The 16,655-nt window shown below is 63.4% G+C and overlaps 1 protein-coding gene across 1 annotated transcript in view; it reads right to left on the reverse strand.

Moving 5' to 3' along the window:
- Nucleotides 1–2,083: 2,083 nt before the first annotated feature.
- Notch1 (notch receptor 1) overlaps nt 2,084–16,655 on the reverse strand; it is a 40,135-nt gene continuing 25,563 nt past the window's right edge. The window contains exons 17-34 of the mRNA XM_004848930.4: nt 16,386–16,538; nt 15,264–15,492; nt 14,263–14,464; nt 13,640–13,793; nt 13,339–13,523; nt 12,939–13,071; nt 12,492–12,749; nt 12,285–12,397; nt 11,258–11,829; nt 10,705–11,133; nt 9,701–9,849; nt 8,840–9,056; nt 8,654–8,741; nt 8,397–8,562; nt 7,629–7,924; nt 6,450–6,597; nt 6,275–6,372; nt 2,084–5,206 (exon numbers count right to left, since the gene is read on the reverse strand). Coding sequence (XP_004848987.1) covers nt 3,707–5,206; nt 6,275–6,372; nt 6,450–6,597; nt 7,629–7,924; nt 8,397–8,562; nt 8,654–8,741; nt 8,840–9,056; nt 9,701–9,849; nt 10,705–11,133; nt 11,258–11,829; nt 12,285–12,397; nt 12,492–12,749; nt 12,939–13,071; nt 13,339–13,523; nt 13,640–13,793; nt 14,263–14,464; nt 15,264–15,492; nt 16,386–16,538 — 5,090 coding nt within the window. The 3' untranslated portion in view covers nt 2,084–3,706. The remainder of the gene's footprint in view (nt 5,207–6,274; nt 6,373–6,449; nt 6,598–7,628; nt 7,925–8,396; nt 8,563–8,653; nt 8,742–8,839; nt 9,057–9,700; nt 9,850–10,704; nt 11,134–11,257; nt 11,830–12,284; nt 12,398–12,491; nt 12,750–12,938; nt 13,072–13,338; nt 13,524–13,639; nt 13,794–14,262; nt 14,465–15,263; nt 15,493–16,385; nt 16,539–16,655) is intronic.

Below are 16,655 nucleotides of genomic sequence, written 5' to 3' on the forward strand. Positions count from 1 at the left end.
AGGAACTGGGGCCTTGGCTCAGTCTGCACCACTGAGTCCTGGTGGCCCGGAGGCCAGCATGAGGCAGGTCGGCTCTGCCTGGGCCTCTCCCAGGGCTGTCCGTCTGAGGTGCCCCTTCCTCCATCCCTCCCTCTGCCTGGCTGTGTCCTGTCGAGGACAAGGTCACACTGGTAAGTGGCCACCAGAGAGTCCCCCAAGGCCCTGTCTCCAGTCACTCGCTGAGATCCTGGGCGTCTGGGCTTCAACGTGAGCGTCCGGGGCTAGGGGACTTAGTTCAGCCCAAGGCAGACAGCTCAGCCAGGACTGTCTCTCAAGCTCAGCCGGAAGGGCTGTGTCCCCAGGAGTCGCGTGTGTTCCCTGGGGTGGGTGGCCCCTTGGAGCCGGGTGGGCTGCCAAATTGTCACTCCGGAATGAGCAGGACCAGCTGGAAGGAAAGGCCAGCAGCTGCCGGGCTGGGCAGCGGGCACAGGGCTACCTGCCAGGTGGCCTGGCACCTGGAAACCCTCAGCCCACACTCGGGCCTGGGTGGTGGGCAGGTGGCCCAGGACCATGGCAGTGGCAGCTCCTGGAGGAGGAAGCCGATGCCAGGGGCCATGGTGGATGCAGGCCCCAGGCCGGCTGCCTCTGCGGGAAGCACCCAACCACAGTTCTCAGTCCTCATCACCCACAGCCCCCTCGCTTCTCCTTTGGGTCCTGCAGGGGTTAGGGCCTCAGGGTGGCTTTGGGCAGGTGGGGCCATGGGTCCCTTGAGGCCTCGAGTTGCGGGGGACAAATCCCCCCACATTTCTCTTTTGAGAAATACCGCATCGCTTCGCAGGCTGGGGTGTGGCCCAAAGGCCCGGTGCCTGCCCTCCATCACGTACCTGGGTGGACACCCAGGACCTAAAATGACCCTCCCAGAGTGCACTATGGGGGCAGCCATAGCGGGGGTGACAGCCCTGCCGCCATCCAGAGCTGCCTGCTCCACCACTCCAAGGTCACACTCCACAGCCACGGAGCGGCCACAGCCAGGCCCCACCCCAGCCCCAGAGGGGCCGGTCTGCTGTCTGTCTGCATGCTGAATAACTGAGGGGGTCACATGTCAGGTGAAAGGGGTCACATGCCAGGTGGCCTCTTGTGCCTGGGTTCACTGAGCACAGCAGCCTCAAGTTTCATCGGCTCCATAGCAAGTGTCGGAGCCTTATCCTTTTCACAGCTGCCTAATATCCCCCCTTGTGCTGTGTGCACTCATCAGGGGTCTCCAGAGAAACAGAACCAGCAGCGGATACACAGGCCGGGGGCTGCAGCAACTTGAGCACACGGTGGTGGGGCTGACGGGTCCCAAGAGCCACAGGGGCGGCCCGGAGCCCTCCAGAGAGTCAATAGGGTGAGTTCCGGTCCAAATGCCGCAGGCTTGAGACCCAAGAAGGGCCAACGAAGGGTGGAGAACGTCAGTGCTTGGCACAGGCAGGCACCAGAGCCTTTTGTCCTGCTCAGGCCTTCGACTGATTGGACGCAGCCCACCGCACCAGGGAGGCCCTCTGCTCCCCTCCTTAATGGACTGGGGTGCAATCCCCTCCAGACCCGCCAGGGACAACTTCCCGTGCATGCTGATCGGCCCAGCCAGGTGAGCACCTGCGATGCCCCATCGTAGCAAAGTCAGACCACGTGCCGTCAGCCACTCGCCAGTTAGCGGATAGCCAGCTCTTCAGGCTGTTGTGAATAAAGCCCAGAGGACCACGGACACACGCACCTGTGGGACCCGCCCAACCTGAGCCCACACCTGTGCACCCGGCCCTAATCTCTGCTCTCTGCGGTCCCAATGATGGCAGCAACCTGTGGCGGGCACTCGGCCTCCTCCAAACATGGCGAGAAAGCTCGTTCTCTGGGGCCCTAGGCCGGGCAGCATCTTGTAGTCACGGGGCGACATCAGACCCCCTTGTCACCCAGTGTGCCATGGGGGCTCACAGGAGCGTCCCGACTCTGCCCCCCGGCCCTGCTCGAGCTCGGGGCTCTGCCTCTCCTCTCCACTGTGACTCCCGTGAGAAGGGCCCAGCATCTCAGAGGACCCCCGGCCAAAGATAAGCCAGACCACTCCGCCAGGTTAGCAAAATCGGGATGACCATCAGCATCAGTTTTATTGCAAATCAGTTAACAAAAAAAGATGAAAAAAAATACATCATTTTCATCATCTACAGTTTTGCATGTAGACAATTTTTTTTTAAACTTTTCTTTTTCTGTAAACTACACTCTATTTTATAAAACAGTAAGAATCACCATCTTAGGACGAGTCTGGTCGGGCCCACTAGGGAAGGCACAGCACTGGCCCAGGACAGCGGGGAGCTGCCCCAGGTGGCAGCACCCAGCCCCGAGTGCCCGTGCATGCGGGGACAGGGAGGCTGGTGGGCCATCCGTCCCTGGGTTGCGCTCGTAGGAGCTACGTTTCCGGCACCTGCGGGTCACAAGGCCTGGGTCACCGCACTGACACCTCCACCAGCTTGACTCAGGACAGACTTGTTCATTCAGATTTTTTAAACAAAATCCACATTTTAAATGTATTTACAGATATTTACTCTGCCACAGGCGTATACTCCATCCAAGAATCATCTGCTCTCCTAGGTGAGCGGCCCGTGAGCACAGGGGCCAGGTCACCCTCCAGCACGGCCGAGGCCTGACATGGGTGCCCCCCACGTCACCTGGGGCTGCTGGGGAAAGACCTGGGACATGGGCTTCTCCTGACCTCCTTGCAGGCTGTGCTGGCAGGTCCCCCTAAATGGGGGGCCTCCAGCAGCCAGGTCCAGGCCTTCGCAGTCCACCATCCGAACCTAGACCATGGTGAGGAGCCAGGGCCCAGCCAGGGCCCAGCAGCCAGCATCCTTCCTGAAGAGCAGGATTCAGTCCTCTGCGTGGTCCTGTGCCTGCACACACCTGACCACCCGCTCGGTCCAGGACATGCTGTCTGGCTGGGGCAGCGGGCGAGACAGGGGACAGCACTCCCAAGGCTAACGAACACTAGTCACCCTGGGCCTGAGACAAAGATTCACGATTGGTACCACGGGACCGACGGACTCCTGGTGTCCGCCAGGCGCACACAGCTGCAAAAGCGCCTTCCGGAAACACCACAAACACTGACGTGTAGGCCACAGCGCTTCCCTCACTTCTCCGGTTCTCGATGCAAACTAATCCACGTGCCCGAGATGTGAAGGTTTCGCTCCTTTGTCCGTCTCTCAACACATCTTCTCACGAGACACAGGAGACGCTGGGGTCGGGACGGGAGATGCAGGCGCGGGGCAGGCACCTGGGAGCTTTCCAGAGCGTGCAGTTCAACCCTCCCTCCTCCAGCATCGCTTCTTTTTGGATTGTGAAAGAAGAAATCAATAAATAAATGGCATTTATAAATCATGAATCTTTGTTTATACAAACACGTCATCATTTTCACCCCGAGCAGGAAAATCGTGACTTTTGAGAACTAGTTTATTTCCTGGGAACAGGTAAGTTGTTACCTGGTGCCATAGAAAACAGTACGTATAAATAAAAAGGCAGTGTTTCTGTGTAAAATAAAAGTACATAAATAAATACTAAAAAAATCGAAATTCTTGTCCTCTTATTTTGCATAAAAACATTTTTTTCTTAAAAAGGCTCCTTTGGTTGGCCCCAGCATCCTGGAGCACTGGTAATGCCTGGCAGGCCTTGGGAAAGGGAGCCGGGGTCCTCGGGGCGCGGCTGTTTACTTGAACGCCTCTGGAATGTGGGCGATCTGGGACTGCATGCTGGTGGGTGGGCTGCAGACGCCCTCGGACCAGTCGGAGATGTTGGACTGTGGCGACGAGCTTGACCACTGGTCGGGGGACTCAGGGGACGGGGTGAGGAAGGGGTGCTCCGGCACCTGCAGCTGGTGGCTGGGGGTGCTGTCCACGGGTGAGGAGGAGTAGCTGTGCTGGGAGGGCGGGGTCAGGAACTGGGCTGTGGTCATGGGCGGGACCAGTGAAGCCGGCAGCGGCGTGGGCAGGTTCTGGCCCTCCTGGGGCAGGATGGTGTGCACGGTCAGACTGCTGGGGCCCAGTGGCTGCACGTCCGCCTGGCTCGGCTCCCCACCCAGGAAGCTGCGGCCCAGGTGCCCATTGGCCACTGAGCCCACACCGAGGTGTGGTTGCGATGGTGGCGGCGGCTGCAGACCCTGCGGTTGCTGGATATTTGGTGGTGGCTGAAGGCCTGGTGGCTGCACCTGTAAGTTTTGCTGCTGCACCTGAGGTACCTGCTGGGCCTGCACCAGGTGGGGCTGGGTGGCCAGCCGCGTGGAGGGCAGGCCCTGGTAGCTGATCATCTGGGACAGGGTGTTGGCAGAGAGGCTGCTGTGCAGTGGGCCCATCATGCCATGCTGCAGGGCGGGGGCCTGCGTGCTGGGTGTGCCTGGGGCCACCGCTCCCCGCAGTGGGTTGTACTGGCCAGAGACCATGCCGTTTTGCAGCCGGGACAGCCACTCGCACTGGCCATTCAGGCCGGCCGCTGTGCCCACGGTGAAATTCGCAGCCCCGCTGCCGCTGGTGCCCAGGACCGTGCTGGTGCTGGAGGCCACCGGCAGGTGGGAGAGGCGCGGGGGCCCGGGCTCAAAGGCCAGCCGGCCACCCCCACCCAGCGCCGCCATCTCGGGCTTGGCTGCCACATTCAGGTGGTTGATGCCCAGGTGGGTGTCGGGCATGCCGGGCAAGTGACCGAGAGGCAGGGATGGAGACTGCTGGAATGGGGAGGGCAGGAGGGGCGGTGAAGCCACATCCGACAAGTAGCCGTGGGGTGACTCCAGCGAGTCCACGGGCGACAGCATGCTCGAACTGTCCAGCAGGCAGCCCTTGCCGTCCTGCGACTTCTTCCTCCGTGCCTTGAGGTCTTTGGCCTCCTTGGCGCTGCAGGTCAGGCCCTTGGTGCTGGGCTTGCGGGCCTTCTTGCCCTGCACAGCAGGCTTGAGGTTGCCCAGGTAGCCGTTGGGTGAGCAGAGTGTGGGTGACAGGGTAGGCGTGCCACTCAGGCCGGCGCCGTGCAGCTGGGGACTGCGCACCAGGTTGTACTCATCCAGGAGCCGCACGATGTCGTGGTGCATGCGCTCCTGGGCAATGTCCCGCGGCAGGCGGTCCATGTGGTCAGTGATGTCCCGGTTGGCAAAGTGGTCCAGCAGCACCTTGGCAGTCTCATAGCTGCCCTCCCGGGCGGCCAGGAACAGAGGTGTCTCCTCCTGGGGACAGGGCACCGGGCAGGTGAGAAAACCGTCCAGACCCACCTGTACACGTCACACCTGCCTGATCACACATCAGACACCACCCAGGAGGTCTGTGGGCTCCTCTGCTCCCAACCCCTAGGGCTCCGCACCCTCCCAGGGATCACAGGCTGCACTGAGATCCAATAAACTGTGGCCCCAACACACAGATGTGAGACACTGCAGCAACTCAGGCTGGGGCTCAGGAGCTGCAAGGTGGGCAGAGAGGGGCTTCCTGCAGACAGGCTGCAAGTGGCCCTGGTGCCTCAGCTCCTTCCAGGGCTAATCTGCCCAGATGTGCCCCGAGCTCCTGAGACCTGGCACCTGTCAGCCGGTCCCTGAGTCTCAAGCTCGGTCTTCCCCATGGGGAGGGACAGGTTCAAGTCACCGGCCCCACTGTGACTGGGGAGCGTGTGGGTCCAACAGCATCCCCTGTGCTGACACCCACTGTATCCCCTCACCCAGGAGGGACCCTGTTTTGGAATGCACCCAGGGATACTTGCAATGTGGGGCACAGGTGGGGGATGCTCCGCCTTTCTGTGCTCAAGAGTCCCCAGGGAGGCCGGGGATTTAGCTCAGTGGTTCCACCGCCTGCCTCGCAAGCGCAAGGTCCCGAGTTCCATCCCCGGTACCGAAAAAAAAGAGTCCATAGGACCTAGGTGCCAGGTGGTAGAGCAGCAATGAGACCTAGGAGACCTGGGTCAGGCTGGTGGCAGGGAGGAAAAAAATGGCCCAGCTCGGCCATCGGCTGAGCTTTGGGAGACAGTGGCAATGTGACTGTGGTGGGGACCTCCTGTAGGAAGCCAGGGCCCCATCGCCGTGCCCCCCAGTGACAGCCAAGGACAGAAGGAGAGGTCAGGCGGTGGTGATGGGACAGCGGCAGCTGCAGGCTCTTGGGGGGGCAGGGGGCAGGTCCTCCCAGTTTGCTACAGTCCCAGCCCCCAGTCCTGCAGCACTAGAGGGGGCTGGGAGAGCTGACCGCGGCCCGAGGGCCAGCCAGGTGGTCTGCACTGCCTTCCCAGGGACTCCCTCTCCCCACCCGCCCACCTTGTTGTTCTGCATGTCCTTGTTGGCCCCGTTCTTCAGCAGCACCAGCGCAGCATCCACGTTGTTCACGGCGGCAGCCCAGTGCAGGGCCGACTTGCCTGGGGGGTCGCAGATGGAGAGAGTCACAGTGGGCCCACAGCAGCCACCGCCTCCCGCAGCCAGGCAGCTAGCCTACCCAGGTCATCCACGGCATTGACGTCGGCGTGCGAGTTGATGAGGTCCTCCAGCATGCCCTCCACGGCCAGGCGGGCCGCCAGGATCAGCGGCGTCGTGCCGTCGTGCATGCGGGCATCTAGGTCCGTGGCTCGGTTCCGGATCAGGATCTGGGGGGCAGGGAAGGACTCAGGCTAGGCTGTAGTGGACATGAGCACAAGGTGCCCGGCTGGAAGCCGATGTCTGACATGAACGGCTCCAGGGACGACACCAGGCACCTGCACTCCACGCATGCAGGAGGGGCCAGGCCCTGATGGCCATGGTCACTGTGACCACGTGTGACCTCCTCTGGTCCTCACCACACCCCCCACTGCTGTGACCACCTCCAAATCAACAGCCAAGCTCCTGCCAGCTGCCAGGCTGCAGCCGGGATGTGACCTCTGGCTTGTAGGGCTATGGCAGACTGGGTGTCCCCACTGCTGCCCTGGCCCACGCCACAGGCAGGAATGGCATTCGCTGTCTGCGGGCAGGTGAGAAACACGAGGTCAAGGGACCTGCAGCTCTCCTGGACCCCGGGGATCAGCAGGGAACCTCATCTGTGTGTGCCAGGGAGGCTGTTAGGAGAGGCGCAGCCCCGACACAGCCAATCTCAGTATCTTATTCTGCAGAGCAACGTGTCATGGAGTTAAGAAATTACTAATCAGGAGACTGTGAGGATGCCTGCTTCTCCGGGCATCTGAAGCCGCTTTAGGGGAGCCTGGAGCCCAGGGACGGTGTGAGGGTTGGTGGTTGGCAGTCTGCAGGAGGAGCCCCTGCCGGGCCTGCTCCCCGGAGACCCAGGGATCCAAACCTCTAAATCCACCCTCAGCCCAGGCTCCCTAGCAAGGCTGCAAGGCAGCCTCTAAAGCCCTCTACTCACCGCCACAGGCTATGCCTGCAGCTGTGGCTAAAAGGGGGGAGCAGGAGGACAGCGGCACTGGGACTGGGACCTCCGGCTGGGCCTGACCCTGACGCAGAAGTCTGTCTTGGGGACAGTGGCTCTGCCTCACCCTCCAGCCGCCCAGGCTTCCTGCTGGGCCACCACTGGGCCTCCTAGGGTGGACATGGGGCGGAGGTCCAGGTGCAGGTGCCGGGTGTCCAGTCTAAGCCACATTCGGGACCAAGGCTCCCAGGGCCACTGAGTCCAGTGGCCGCTGCCTACCTGGAAGACACCCTGTGCATCAGCAGACACGGCCGCGTGCAGCGGGGTGCGTCCCATATTGTCCTGGATGTTGGCATCCGCACTGGCCTCCAGCAGGCGCTTGGCAGCGTCAGAGCGTGAGTAGCGCGCAGCCAGGTGCAGGGCGGTCTCGCCGGTGCGGTCGGTCTGGTTGTGCAGGCTGGCACCCTGGTAGATGAAGTCGGAGATGACGGCCGGCGCATCCTCCTCCTCCTCGCTGTTGCCCGTCTCCAGGCCCCCTCCGCTGCAGGAGGCGATCATGAGCGGGGTGAAGCCATCTACATGGGAGCAGAGACAGGAGGGGGCTCAGTGCCAGGCACCCGGCCACAGCTCGGGTGCCAGCAGCGGTCTCCAGCCCGGGGGCAGCTGTGTGAACACGAGTCCCCTGGCTTCCCCAGGACAGAGCCCACACCCAGCTGCAACCTGCTGGAGTGGACAACAGAGCCCACTCCAGCTCTGCTCCCCGACCTGCCAGAACCCTGAGCCGGAAACCTGCCTGGGAAGGCGCGGGGAGAAACAAGCATTGAACACGGACTCTGGTTGCCTGGGACAGTAGCACTGGCCCAGAGGAAATGCTGCTCAGCAGATGCCAGAGGAGCAGCAGCCCCGGAGGTGGTGACTCCGCCCCCACCCTGCACCCCGTAGCTATAGCCCCGGGGGAGGCAGTGGGCCTGAGGAGGGGAGGCGTGGGCTGCTGGACACCCAGGACCTGGCAGAGCCCCTGGCCCTGAAGCCCCCCAGTGGCCGTACCAGGCCCGCGCACATTCACATCCATGCAGTCAGCGTCGACCTCGCCCTGCGGCGGTGTGGGTGCCATGGCAGACACACGCAGGTCGGCGGCGTCCAGATGCTGCTGGGTCCACTGCCGGTGGTCCGTCTGGTCATCCAGGTCAGGAAGAACCACCGGTTCCTCAAACTGTGTTTGGGGTGGGGGAGCAGAGAGCCACGTCACGCAGGGTCACGGCGCCAGAGCCTCCGCCGGCATCCCCGGAGCGCGCTGGACTCACCCGAAACTTCTTGCCCTCCAGGTCCTCGTCCCCCCACTCATTCTGGTTGTCATCCATGAGGGCGCCGTCCGACATGTTCTTCAGGGGCCTGGGGGGAGCGAGACTGAGTGGCCTCTGGAGCCCGGGGAGGGCGCGAGGGTGCGGGGCAGACACTCTCACCCCGGAGGGGACGCTGCGTCCACTTACTTGAGGCCCACGGAGTCCTCGCCGAGGGGCTCTCGTCGCTTCTTCTTGCTGGCCTCCGACACCTTGAAGCCCTCGGGGAACCAGAGCTGGCCATGCTGGCGCCGGCGCTTGCGGGACAACAGCACCCCGCAGCCCACGAAGAAGAGGAGCACGAAGGCGGCCCCGACCAGGTACATGAGGTGCAGCTGTGAGGGCGCCGGCGGCTCCACTGTCTCACCTGCGGGCAGCGGCCGGGCAGCGCCGGCGTCAGTGCAGCGGCCGGGGCGGCGGAATGGCTCCGTGGCCGGCGCCTCCTCACCCACCCTCCTCCGTCCCGCCCCCCAAAATAAGGTCATTTTCTACGCGATTCATCAGAATTGCAAACTATCGCTAAATTCTCTCCTGCACCAGCCGACCGTCTGGAGACGGCTTTCAGTTTCTCCGCTTTCAGGGAGAAGGATTAGCCAACTTCACATCACTGCACTTGCATTGAGCTGTTAAGACAAAGGATTTAGGGGGATTTTCAAGATACAAACTTCAACACTTCACATGACACCAATCAATTCTTCCTTCTCTCTCTTTTTAAAAAAAAGCTGTAATGATTTTGAAATAATACCCAACAAAGAAAAATCAGAGGGAGGGGTGGGGAGAGAAGGCTCCCACTTCCCCGGGGGTGTGCTCATCCCCGGGGTGGCTCCCCGACAGCTGTCACCCTTGTTAGGAGGACATGCTGTCCCGAACGTTCCAGAAAAGTGCTCTCTGAGCTGGCGGCAGGACACACAGCACAGTAGCAGCTGGAACCAGGAGCGAGAGCCCCGAGGGATGGGAAGACCCAGTGGCTCCTGGGCAGCTTCTCCTCGACGCTGCGGACCGGGCACTCACTCTGCACGGCCTCGATCTTGTAGGGGAGGTTGAGGTTGCCCAGCGAGGCGAGCGCACCCAGGAATGCGGCCACGTCGGTGGTACTCTGGAAGCACTGCGAGGACAACTGCACGCACTGCCGGTTGTCGATCTCCAGGTAGACGATGGATCTGGTGACACAAGCACCTGGGCTGGGACCAGAGTCATGTCCCCTGCCACCAGCGGGGGACTGTCCCCCAGCTCCTGACCATCCTGATGGCAGACAGGTCTCACAGCAACTGCAGAGGGGACCGTGTCCTGCGGCCCGACCAGTGACGCCCCGGTCCCTACGTGGGCACGCTGCAGGCATTCACCACGGAGTGGTGTGCAGAGTGTGGCCCTGCCAGGCCCTGTCCCACCACTGCTGGGCCCCTTAGATGTCTCAATGCCTACTTTCCTCACCTTGGAGGACACAGCGCATCCTGAGGAGACCACGCCCTCCCAGGAGCCGTGCAGGGAGGCACAGCAGGGGCGGGAGTCCTCAGAACCCCCGAGGGACGGGCAGGAGGTGGCAGGCTCAGAACCACAGGGGCACGGGTCACACACCAGCCAGGATGCCCGCACCAGGGCCAGCCTCCGCACCACAGGGTTCTGACCTGGCCTCCGTGTGACAGCTGTCCCTCACCAGTGAAGCCATGGCTGGCAAACTGCTGGGGCCAGGGCACACCAAGCTGCCCCAACCTGGCACCGTGGCCCAGACGCCCCAAATCAAATATGCTAAGTAGGTGTGGAAGGCCACTGGGACCCCCAAATACGGGATGAGGGGCGACAGGCTCAGCCCCCAGGCAAGCGCACCATGTCTTGTGGGACTGGGATTGGTGCCCCTGCCCCTCGGCCGCATGGGACCTGAGTGGCCCAGGTCCTCCCGGATTGTCCTTGTCCTTTCCCCTGAAGAGGGACGTGTGCTGCCTGCCTTGGGGCGGCCTGAGGCTCAGGCAGAGCTGGCCGGGGGCGGTGTGCGTGTGTCGGTGTGCACCAGGACTCACCCGCGGACGTCCATGGGGTCCAGCTCTCTGCGCCGGCGCCTGCTTGCCCTGCTGGGGAGCAGCGAGGCGGCAGCCTGGCCAAGGAGGGCACCCGGCGGGGCCCAGCCTGTGGCAGAGCGCTTGATGGGGTGCTTGTGCAGCTCCTCCTCACGGCCGTAGTAGGGGAAGATCATCTGCTGGCCCTGAGCGTCGCGCTTGAAGACCACGTTGGTGTGCAGTACGCGGCTGAGCTCGCGCAGGAAGTGGAAGGAGTTGTTGCGAAGCTGCTCGGGAGGCAGCAGCACCACCACCACCAGCGCGCCGGCCGCCAGCCGCTCAGGCACGTGCTCCGCGCAATCCAGCCCATCCCACTCACACTCCGCGCTGTTGCAGCCCTGGTCGCAGTGCCCGTCACTGAAGTGGTCCTTGCAGTACTGGTCGTACAGGGGGCTGCGGGCCCAGGGCACACTCAGGCCATGTGCCTGCTGGGCCTCGTGCCCGCCCCAAGGCTGGCCGCCCTGCCACCCTGCCTGGCTGTCCCCGGGCCCCTCGGGCAGGGCTGGCCCTGCCGTACTTGCACTGGCCCTCCGTGTGCTGGCAGTCGAAGCCGTCAAAGAGGCAGCCAGCCGAGTTGCACTGGCTGTCGCAGTGGCCGTCGCTGAAGTACTTCCAGCACTGCAGGGACTGGGAGCAGTTCTTCCAGGGGTCGTCGAAGTTGAGCGAGCAGTCGCCGCCGTCCCAGCCACAGGCGTGGTTGTTGCACTGCAGGCTGCAGACCTTGTTGCCCGCGTCCTCCTGGCACTCGGGCAGCTCGCAGGCCTCTTCCACTTGCGGCGGGGGGATGTCACGCCCAGTGCCACCTGCAAAGCTGTAGTCCAGGATGTGGCACAGGAGCCCGTTGAACTTGGCGGGGCACAGGCAGCGGTAGAAGGGGCTCTCGGCCGTGGGCTCGCAGGTGCCCTGGTTGTAGCAGGGATTGCCACCTACGCAGGGGCTGCTGGCCGGGAACTGGCACTCGGGGCCCGTGAAGGTGCCCAGGCACAGGCAGGTGGGGCTTCTCGGGCCCGAGATGCATGTGCCGCCGTTGAGGCAGCGCAGGTTGCCGCAAGTCCGCGCATCGTTCTCGCAAGTGGCACCCTCGAAGCCCTGCAAGAGGGGAGGCAGGCAGGGCGTCAAGGCAGCTGCCCCAGCACCACGCGCCCCGCCAGGTGCCACTGATCCCCTCCCTGCAGGGCATCCGCAGCCTCCCCAGCGGCTCCTGCACCGTTCTCAGACCGGGGACAGGGTCAGGGTCAGGTGTGCAGAGGGATGGGGACTCGCAGCCCGGAATGCTTAGGGCTGCGCCACTCTCCGGCGTGACCTGGATGGCAGACATATGAGCCCAGAGCCCAGAGCCAGGCTCTTGGCCCCCAGAGCAACCCCGGAGTGAGCCATGGCGCCCAGGACCCTCCCACCACACAGTGCTCCAGCCGCGCAGGGCCAAGGGGCATCCGCAGACCTAAGACTGCTCCAAAGCAGCGCGTGTAAGAACGGAACGCACTTGGGGGATGCGGATGAGGTGGCACAGGCCCTCCCAGGGTGGGGGTCCGCGCCGCACCTACCGCGGGGCACCTGCAGATGAAGCCGCGGGCGGTGTTGGCAGCCACGGCACAGGCACCCCCGTTCTTGCAGGGCTTCCCCTTGCAGCCATCGATGACCGACTCGCAGCGGCGCCCTGCAGGGAGGCGGTCGGGGCGGCCCACGTGTCAGACCCCGGCCCAGGGAGCCACAGGGCCCCCCGGGCTCCCCACACTCTCAGCAGCACCCACCGGTGTGGCCCGCGCGGCACTCGCAGTGGAAGTCGTTGACGCGCTGCACACAGTTCTGGGTGCCGCGAGGGTCACACGGGTTGGACAGGCACTCATTGACGTCGCCCTCGCACCGCTCGCCCACGAAGCCAGGCGGGCAGGTGCAGGTGTAGCCGCCCACCTGGTCCACGCAGGTGCCGTTGTTGAAGCACTTGGGGCTGCGGAAAGCGGGATCGAGGAGCGGGCTGCAGTCGTCCACGTTGATCTCGCAGTGCACACCTGCAGAGTGACGCCTCAGTCAGGGCGGGCCGAGCTCGCCCCTGCAGTGCCTGTCCCCGGCCGATGGGTGACAGTGGGCCACAGCCCCCTTTCTGTGCAGACCCCTCTCGGCTCACGGGCTGGTTCCGTGGGAGCCTGCACTGCCTGCTTTCCCCTGCCCTGCATGCGCGCTGGCAAGGGTTGGCTCACCCTGCGTGCCCCGTGGGCAGGAGCACTTGTAGGTGTTGGTGAGGTCGATGCAGGTGCCTCCATTCTGGCAGGGTTGGGACAGGCACTCGTTGATCTCCTCGGAGCAGTTGGCCCCATGGTAGCCAGCCATGCACTGTGGGACAGAGGGCGAGTGGGTCTCACGTGGGGCCGAGGTCCCAGCTGACCCTCGTGCCCAGGAGGAGGCCCTGGGTGTGCCTGGGACTGCCTGGTAGTGGATGAGGGCCGGCCTGAGGCTTGGGCACCTGTCCCGCTGCCCAGTGCCCTCCTCCTCCTCTGGGCCAGCCTTCCCTGGGACTGGGCAGTGAACAGGGCTGCCAAGTTCAGCATCCCTGCTGTGCCAGCTCAAGGCTCAAAGCCTCTGTGCCAGGCACCTCCTCACCTTGCAGGAGTAGCCACCCAGGTAGTCAGTGCAGGTGGCCCCATTCTGGCAGGGGCTAGGTGAGCACTCGTCCACCTCTTCTTCGCAGTAGCTGCCCGTGTAGCCGGCCTGGCAGCGGCAGTGGTGGGTGTTGCCCGCATCCACACAGAGTCCTCCGTGCTGGCACAGGTGGGTGACATCGATGCCTGTGGGGAAAGGTTGGAGGGGAGTGAGGCCTGGCTCCTTGCTCAGCCCCACCTCGGCCTGCCCCCGCCCTCCTGGCCTGGTGGGCACCAGGGCCTGGGCTGGGCCCAGCTCTGACCTTGCTGCTTTGCGGCTACCTCGCAGGAGACGCTGGGCACATCGCAGTAGAGGCCGGTCCAGCCGCTGTGGCACTCGCAGCGGTACAGGGTGCTGGTCTGCCAGCACTGGCCCCCATTTTTGCAGGGGGAGGAGTCACACCAGCGCACGAGGTTCTGGGGACAGACTGGGGTCAGCACCTCACCACCTGCAGCCCAGATCCCGCTGGAGTGCCCTCCTCCTGTGCCCGGGCTGAGCGGCACCCCCATCAGCCAGGGCCTCGGGTCCAACGTGCACTGTGACCCCACTCTAGAGGTGGAGACAGACACGGACCCCATAGACCCCCACAGGGCCCTGCTGCCTGGGAGAACCGGGGCTGGGGTCCACCACTCCCCGAGCAGCTTTGTGAACTGATGGTTTTTGCAAGGACCTTTCAGTGCAGATACCAGCTCCCACAACACGTTTCCACCACTTTTCCACAACCACCTACTTGCCAACTGGCTCCACGAGCCACTGTCGGATCTGCACCCCCAATTCCTGTCACTGTGCCCGCGAGGGCCCCGTCCTGAGCTTGGCCCTCCTCTCCCCAAGCCCAGGGGTGAGGCCCTCCACCCCTTGCACCAGCACCTCTGCAGCCCTGCTCACCTGGCAGTTGAGGCCGGTGTAGCCCTGTGGGCAGGTGCACTTGTAGGTGCCGTAGCTGTCCTGGCAGGTGCCACCATGCAGGCAGGGCCTTGAGTCGCACTCGTTGATGTCGTGCTGGCAGTAGCTGCCCGTGAAGCCGGGCGGACACAGGCAGGTGAAGGAATTGATGCCATCCACGCAGGTGCCACCATTGAAGCAGGAGCTGGAGGCGGGCAGCAGCACAGGAGGGGTGAGGGCACCTGCGCGCCTCGAGCCCTATCAGACTTCCACCACCTCCCGCTTCCTTCCTCTGCCTTTATCACAGCTCAGCAAGAGTGGGGCTGGACAACACTGGTGGGTGTGCATGCTGTGGTCTGGGTCAGACACCCCCAGGCTCCTGTGCTTGCAGGTGGGGATGGGGTGAGTTCGAGCCGACTTGCTGTTAGGAGGCCTGGCTGGACGGGGTTACTCTGTCTGTGACCCGGAAGATCTCTGTTCTTTCCCCTTCTCTGCTTCCTGCCTCCACAATGCGAGCAGCTTTCCTAACCTTTGATGAAACCGCTGGGCCAGAATAAATCTCCCTCCTGTAAGCTGTTTTTCTCTTGTATTTGGTTTCAGGGTCACAGAGCTAGCACAGGCGGGTGAGGTACCAGCAAGAGAGAAACCAGAGCCACGCATGATGTGGGAGAGAACTGTCCCAAGCCAGGGATCGAACGACATTCAGCGCTGGGCTTTCTGGAGACCAGGGGCACAGGGGAACAGGATGGGCTAAGATGGTCTTATGGATAGGAGGCGGCACTGTCAGCCCTTTGGGGTGAGCTACGGGGATCCGGGTTCTGGTCACCGGAGGGGGTCACAAGCCCTTTTCGGGGGACGCTGCAACACAACCAGTGACGTCAGGCTCAGCTCAATGCTGTACCAGGCCGGGCAGACACCAGCTGTACCCCAGCTGCCAGGCACTGTGTGTGGCCTCAGGCCTGCTCCGTGCCCACCTGTACCCACATGGCACCACGGGCCCGCACCTCTCCGTGCAGTCAGGCGTGTTGTTCTCACAGTGGATGCCGTTGAAGCCCGCAGGGCAGGTGCACGTGTAGCTGTCCACACAGTCGGTGCAGTTGGCGCCATTGCGACAGGGGCTGCTGGCACACTCGTTGATGTCCTCCTCGCAGAAGGCGCCCTGGAAGCCGGGCAGGCAGTCGCAAAAGGCCACATTGACGCCATCGGTGCAGGAGCCCCCATTGTGACAGGGGTCTGAGGGGAACAGGAGGGCAAGCCTGAGAGGGAGCCACTGCCCACATTGAGGGGACGAAGTGCGCCGGTGTCACGGCCCTGCAGGGAGGCCTGGGAGCCCCTTGGCAGCAGTTTGTGCCCCTGTCCTCTTCGAGGGCCCAGGCCAGGAAAGAGGGAGCTTTACCAGCTCAACAGGCAATCAAGGGTCCAGCAACACATCTCTGCCTCTCCTGACTGGGTGAAGCTGGACTTGAACTCCTGGCAATCCTTCTGCCTCAGCCTCCCAAGTGCTGGGATCACAGGTGTGCACCACCACGACTGGCATTCTTATCATATTCTAAGACAGGGTCTTGCTAAATTGCCTAGGCAGGACTTAAACTTTCCTTCTTTTTTGGTATCACGGATCCAACTCGGGACCTTGCGCTTGCGAGGCAGGCGGCAGAACCTCTGAGCTAAATCCCCAGCCCAGGACTTGAACTTTCAATCCTCCTGCCTCAGCCTCAAGTGCCGGGATTACAGGCACGCACCATCGTGCCAGGTTTAAACCTCAGTTTTCTATGGCGCACGATCGGGGAGTCCTGTAGCTTCATGGGGTTGGACCAGGAGTAAGCCGCAGGCTGGGGCACAGGCTGACCCTGCACCACCACTGTCCTGGGGGAGAACTGTGCCACGCTCCAGTGCCTCTGCTCCCTGGCACCCAGCTGGGAGCCCTGAGCAGGCGCCCCGGGGAGGCGTCAGCCACGCAAGGCCTGACGTGGAGCCTGGAGGGCGTGTCCTGCACCTGGCCTTGCTCCCTCCCGGGACGCGGCCTCTCTGGGTCCCCACAGCGGACACTGCCAGGGCTGGACAGCAGAGCAGCCTCTCCCGCTGGACGCAGGAGCGCCCACCCGTGCCCGAGGTGACTGGCCACTCACTGGGCCGGCAGTCGTCCACATCAGCCTCGCAGTCGCGCCCCGTGTAGCCGGCCTGGCAGTGGCACCGATAGTCCCCGTTGGTGTTCTGACAGGACGCACCATTGCGGCACGGGCTCTTCACACACTCGTTGATGTCGACCTCGCAGGTCTGCCCTGGGTGGGGAGGTGGCCGGCTGGTCACTCATGGCCTCTATCTTCGGGGCTTTGTCCTGGCTGCAGTGTCCACCCGCAGTGCCTCTCCCCTGGCCCCCCAGGGGAGTCCTCGGCCCC

This window comes from Heterocephalus glaber, unplaced genomic scaffold (assembly GCF_053883595.1).
Source record: "Heterocephalus glaber isolate CG9 unplaced genomic scaffold, H.glaber_assembly_v1.0 deba00001479, whole genome shotgun sequence".
In the NCBI taxonomy this organism is placed as follows: Eukaryota; Metazoa; Chordata; class Mammalia; order Rodentia; family Bathyergidae; genus Heterocephalus; species Heterocephalus glaber.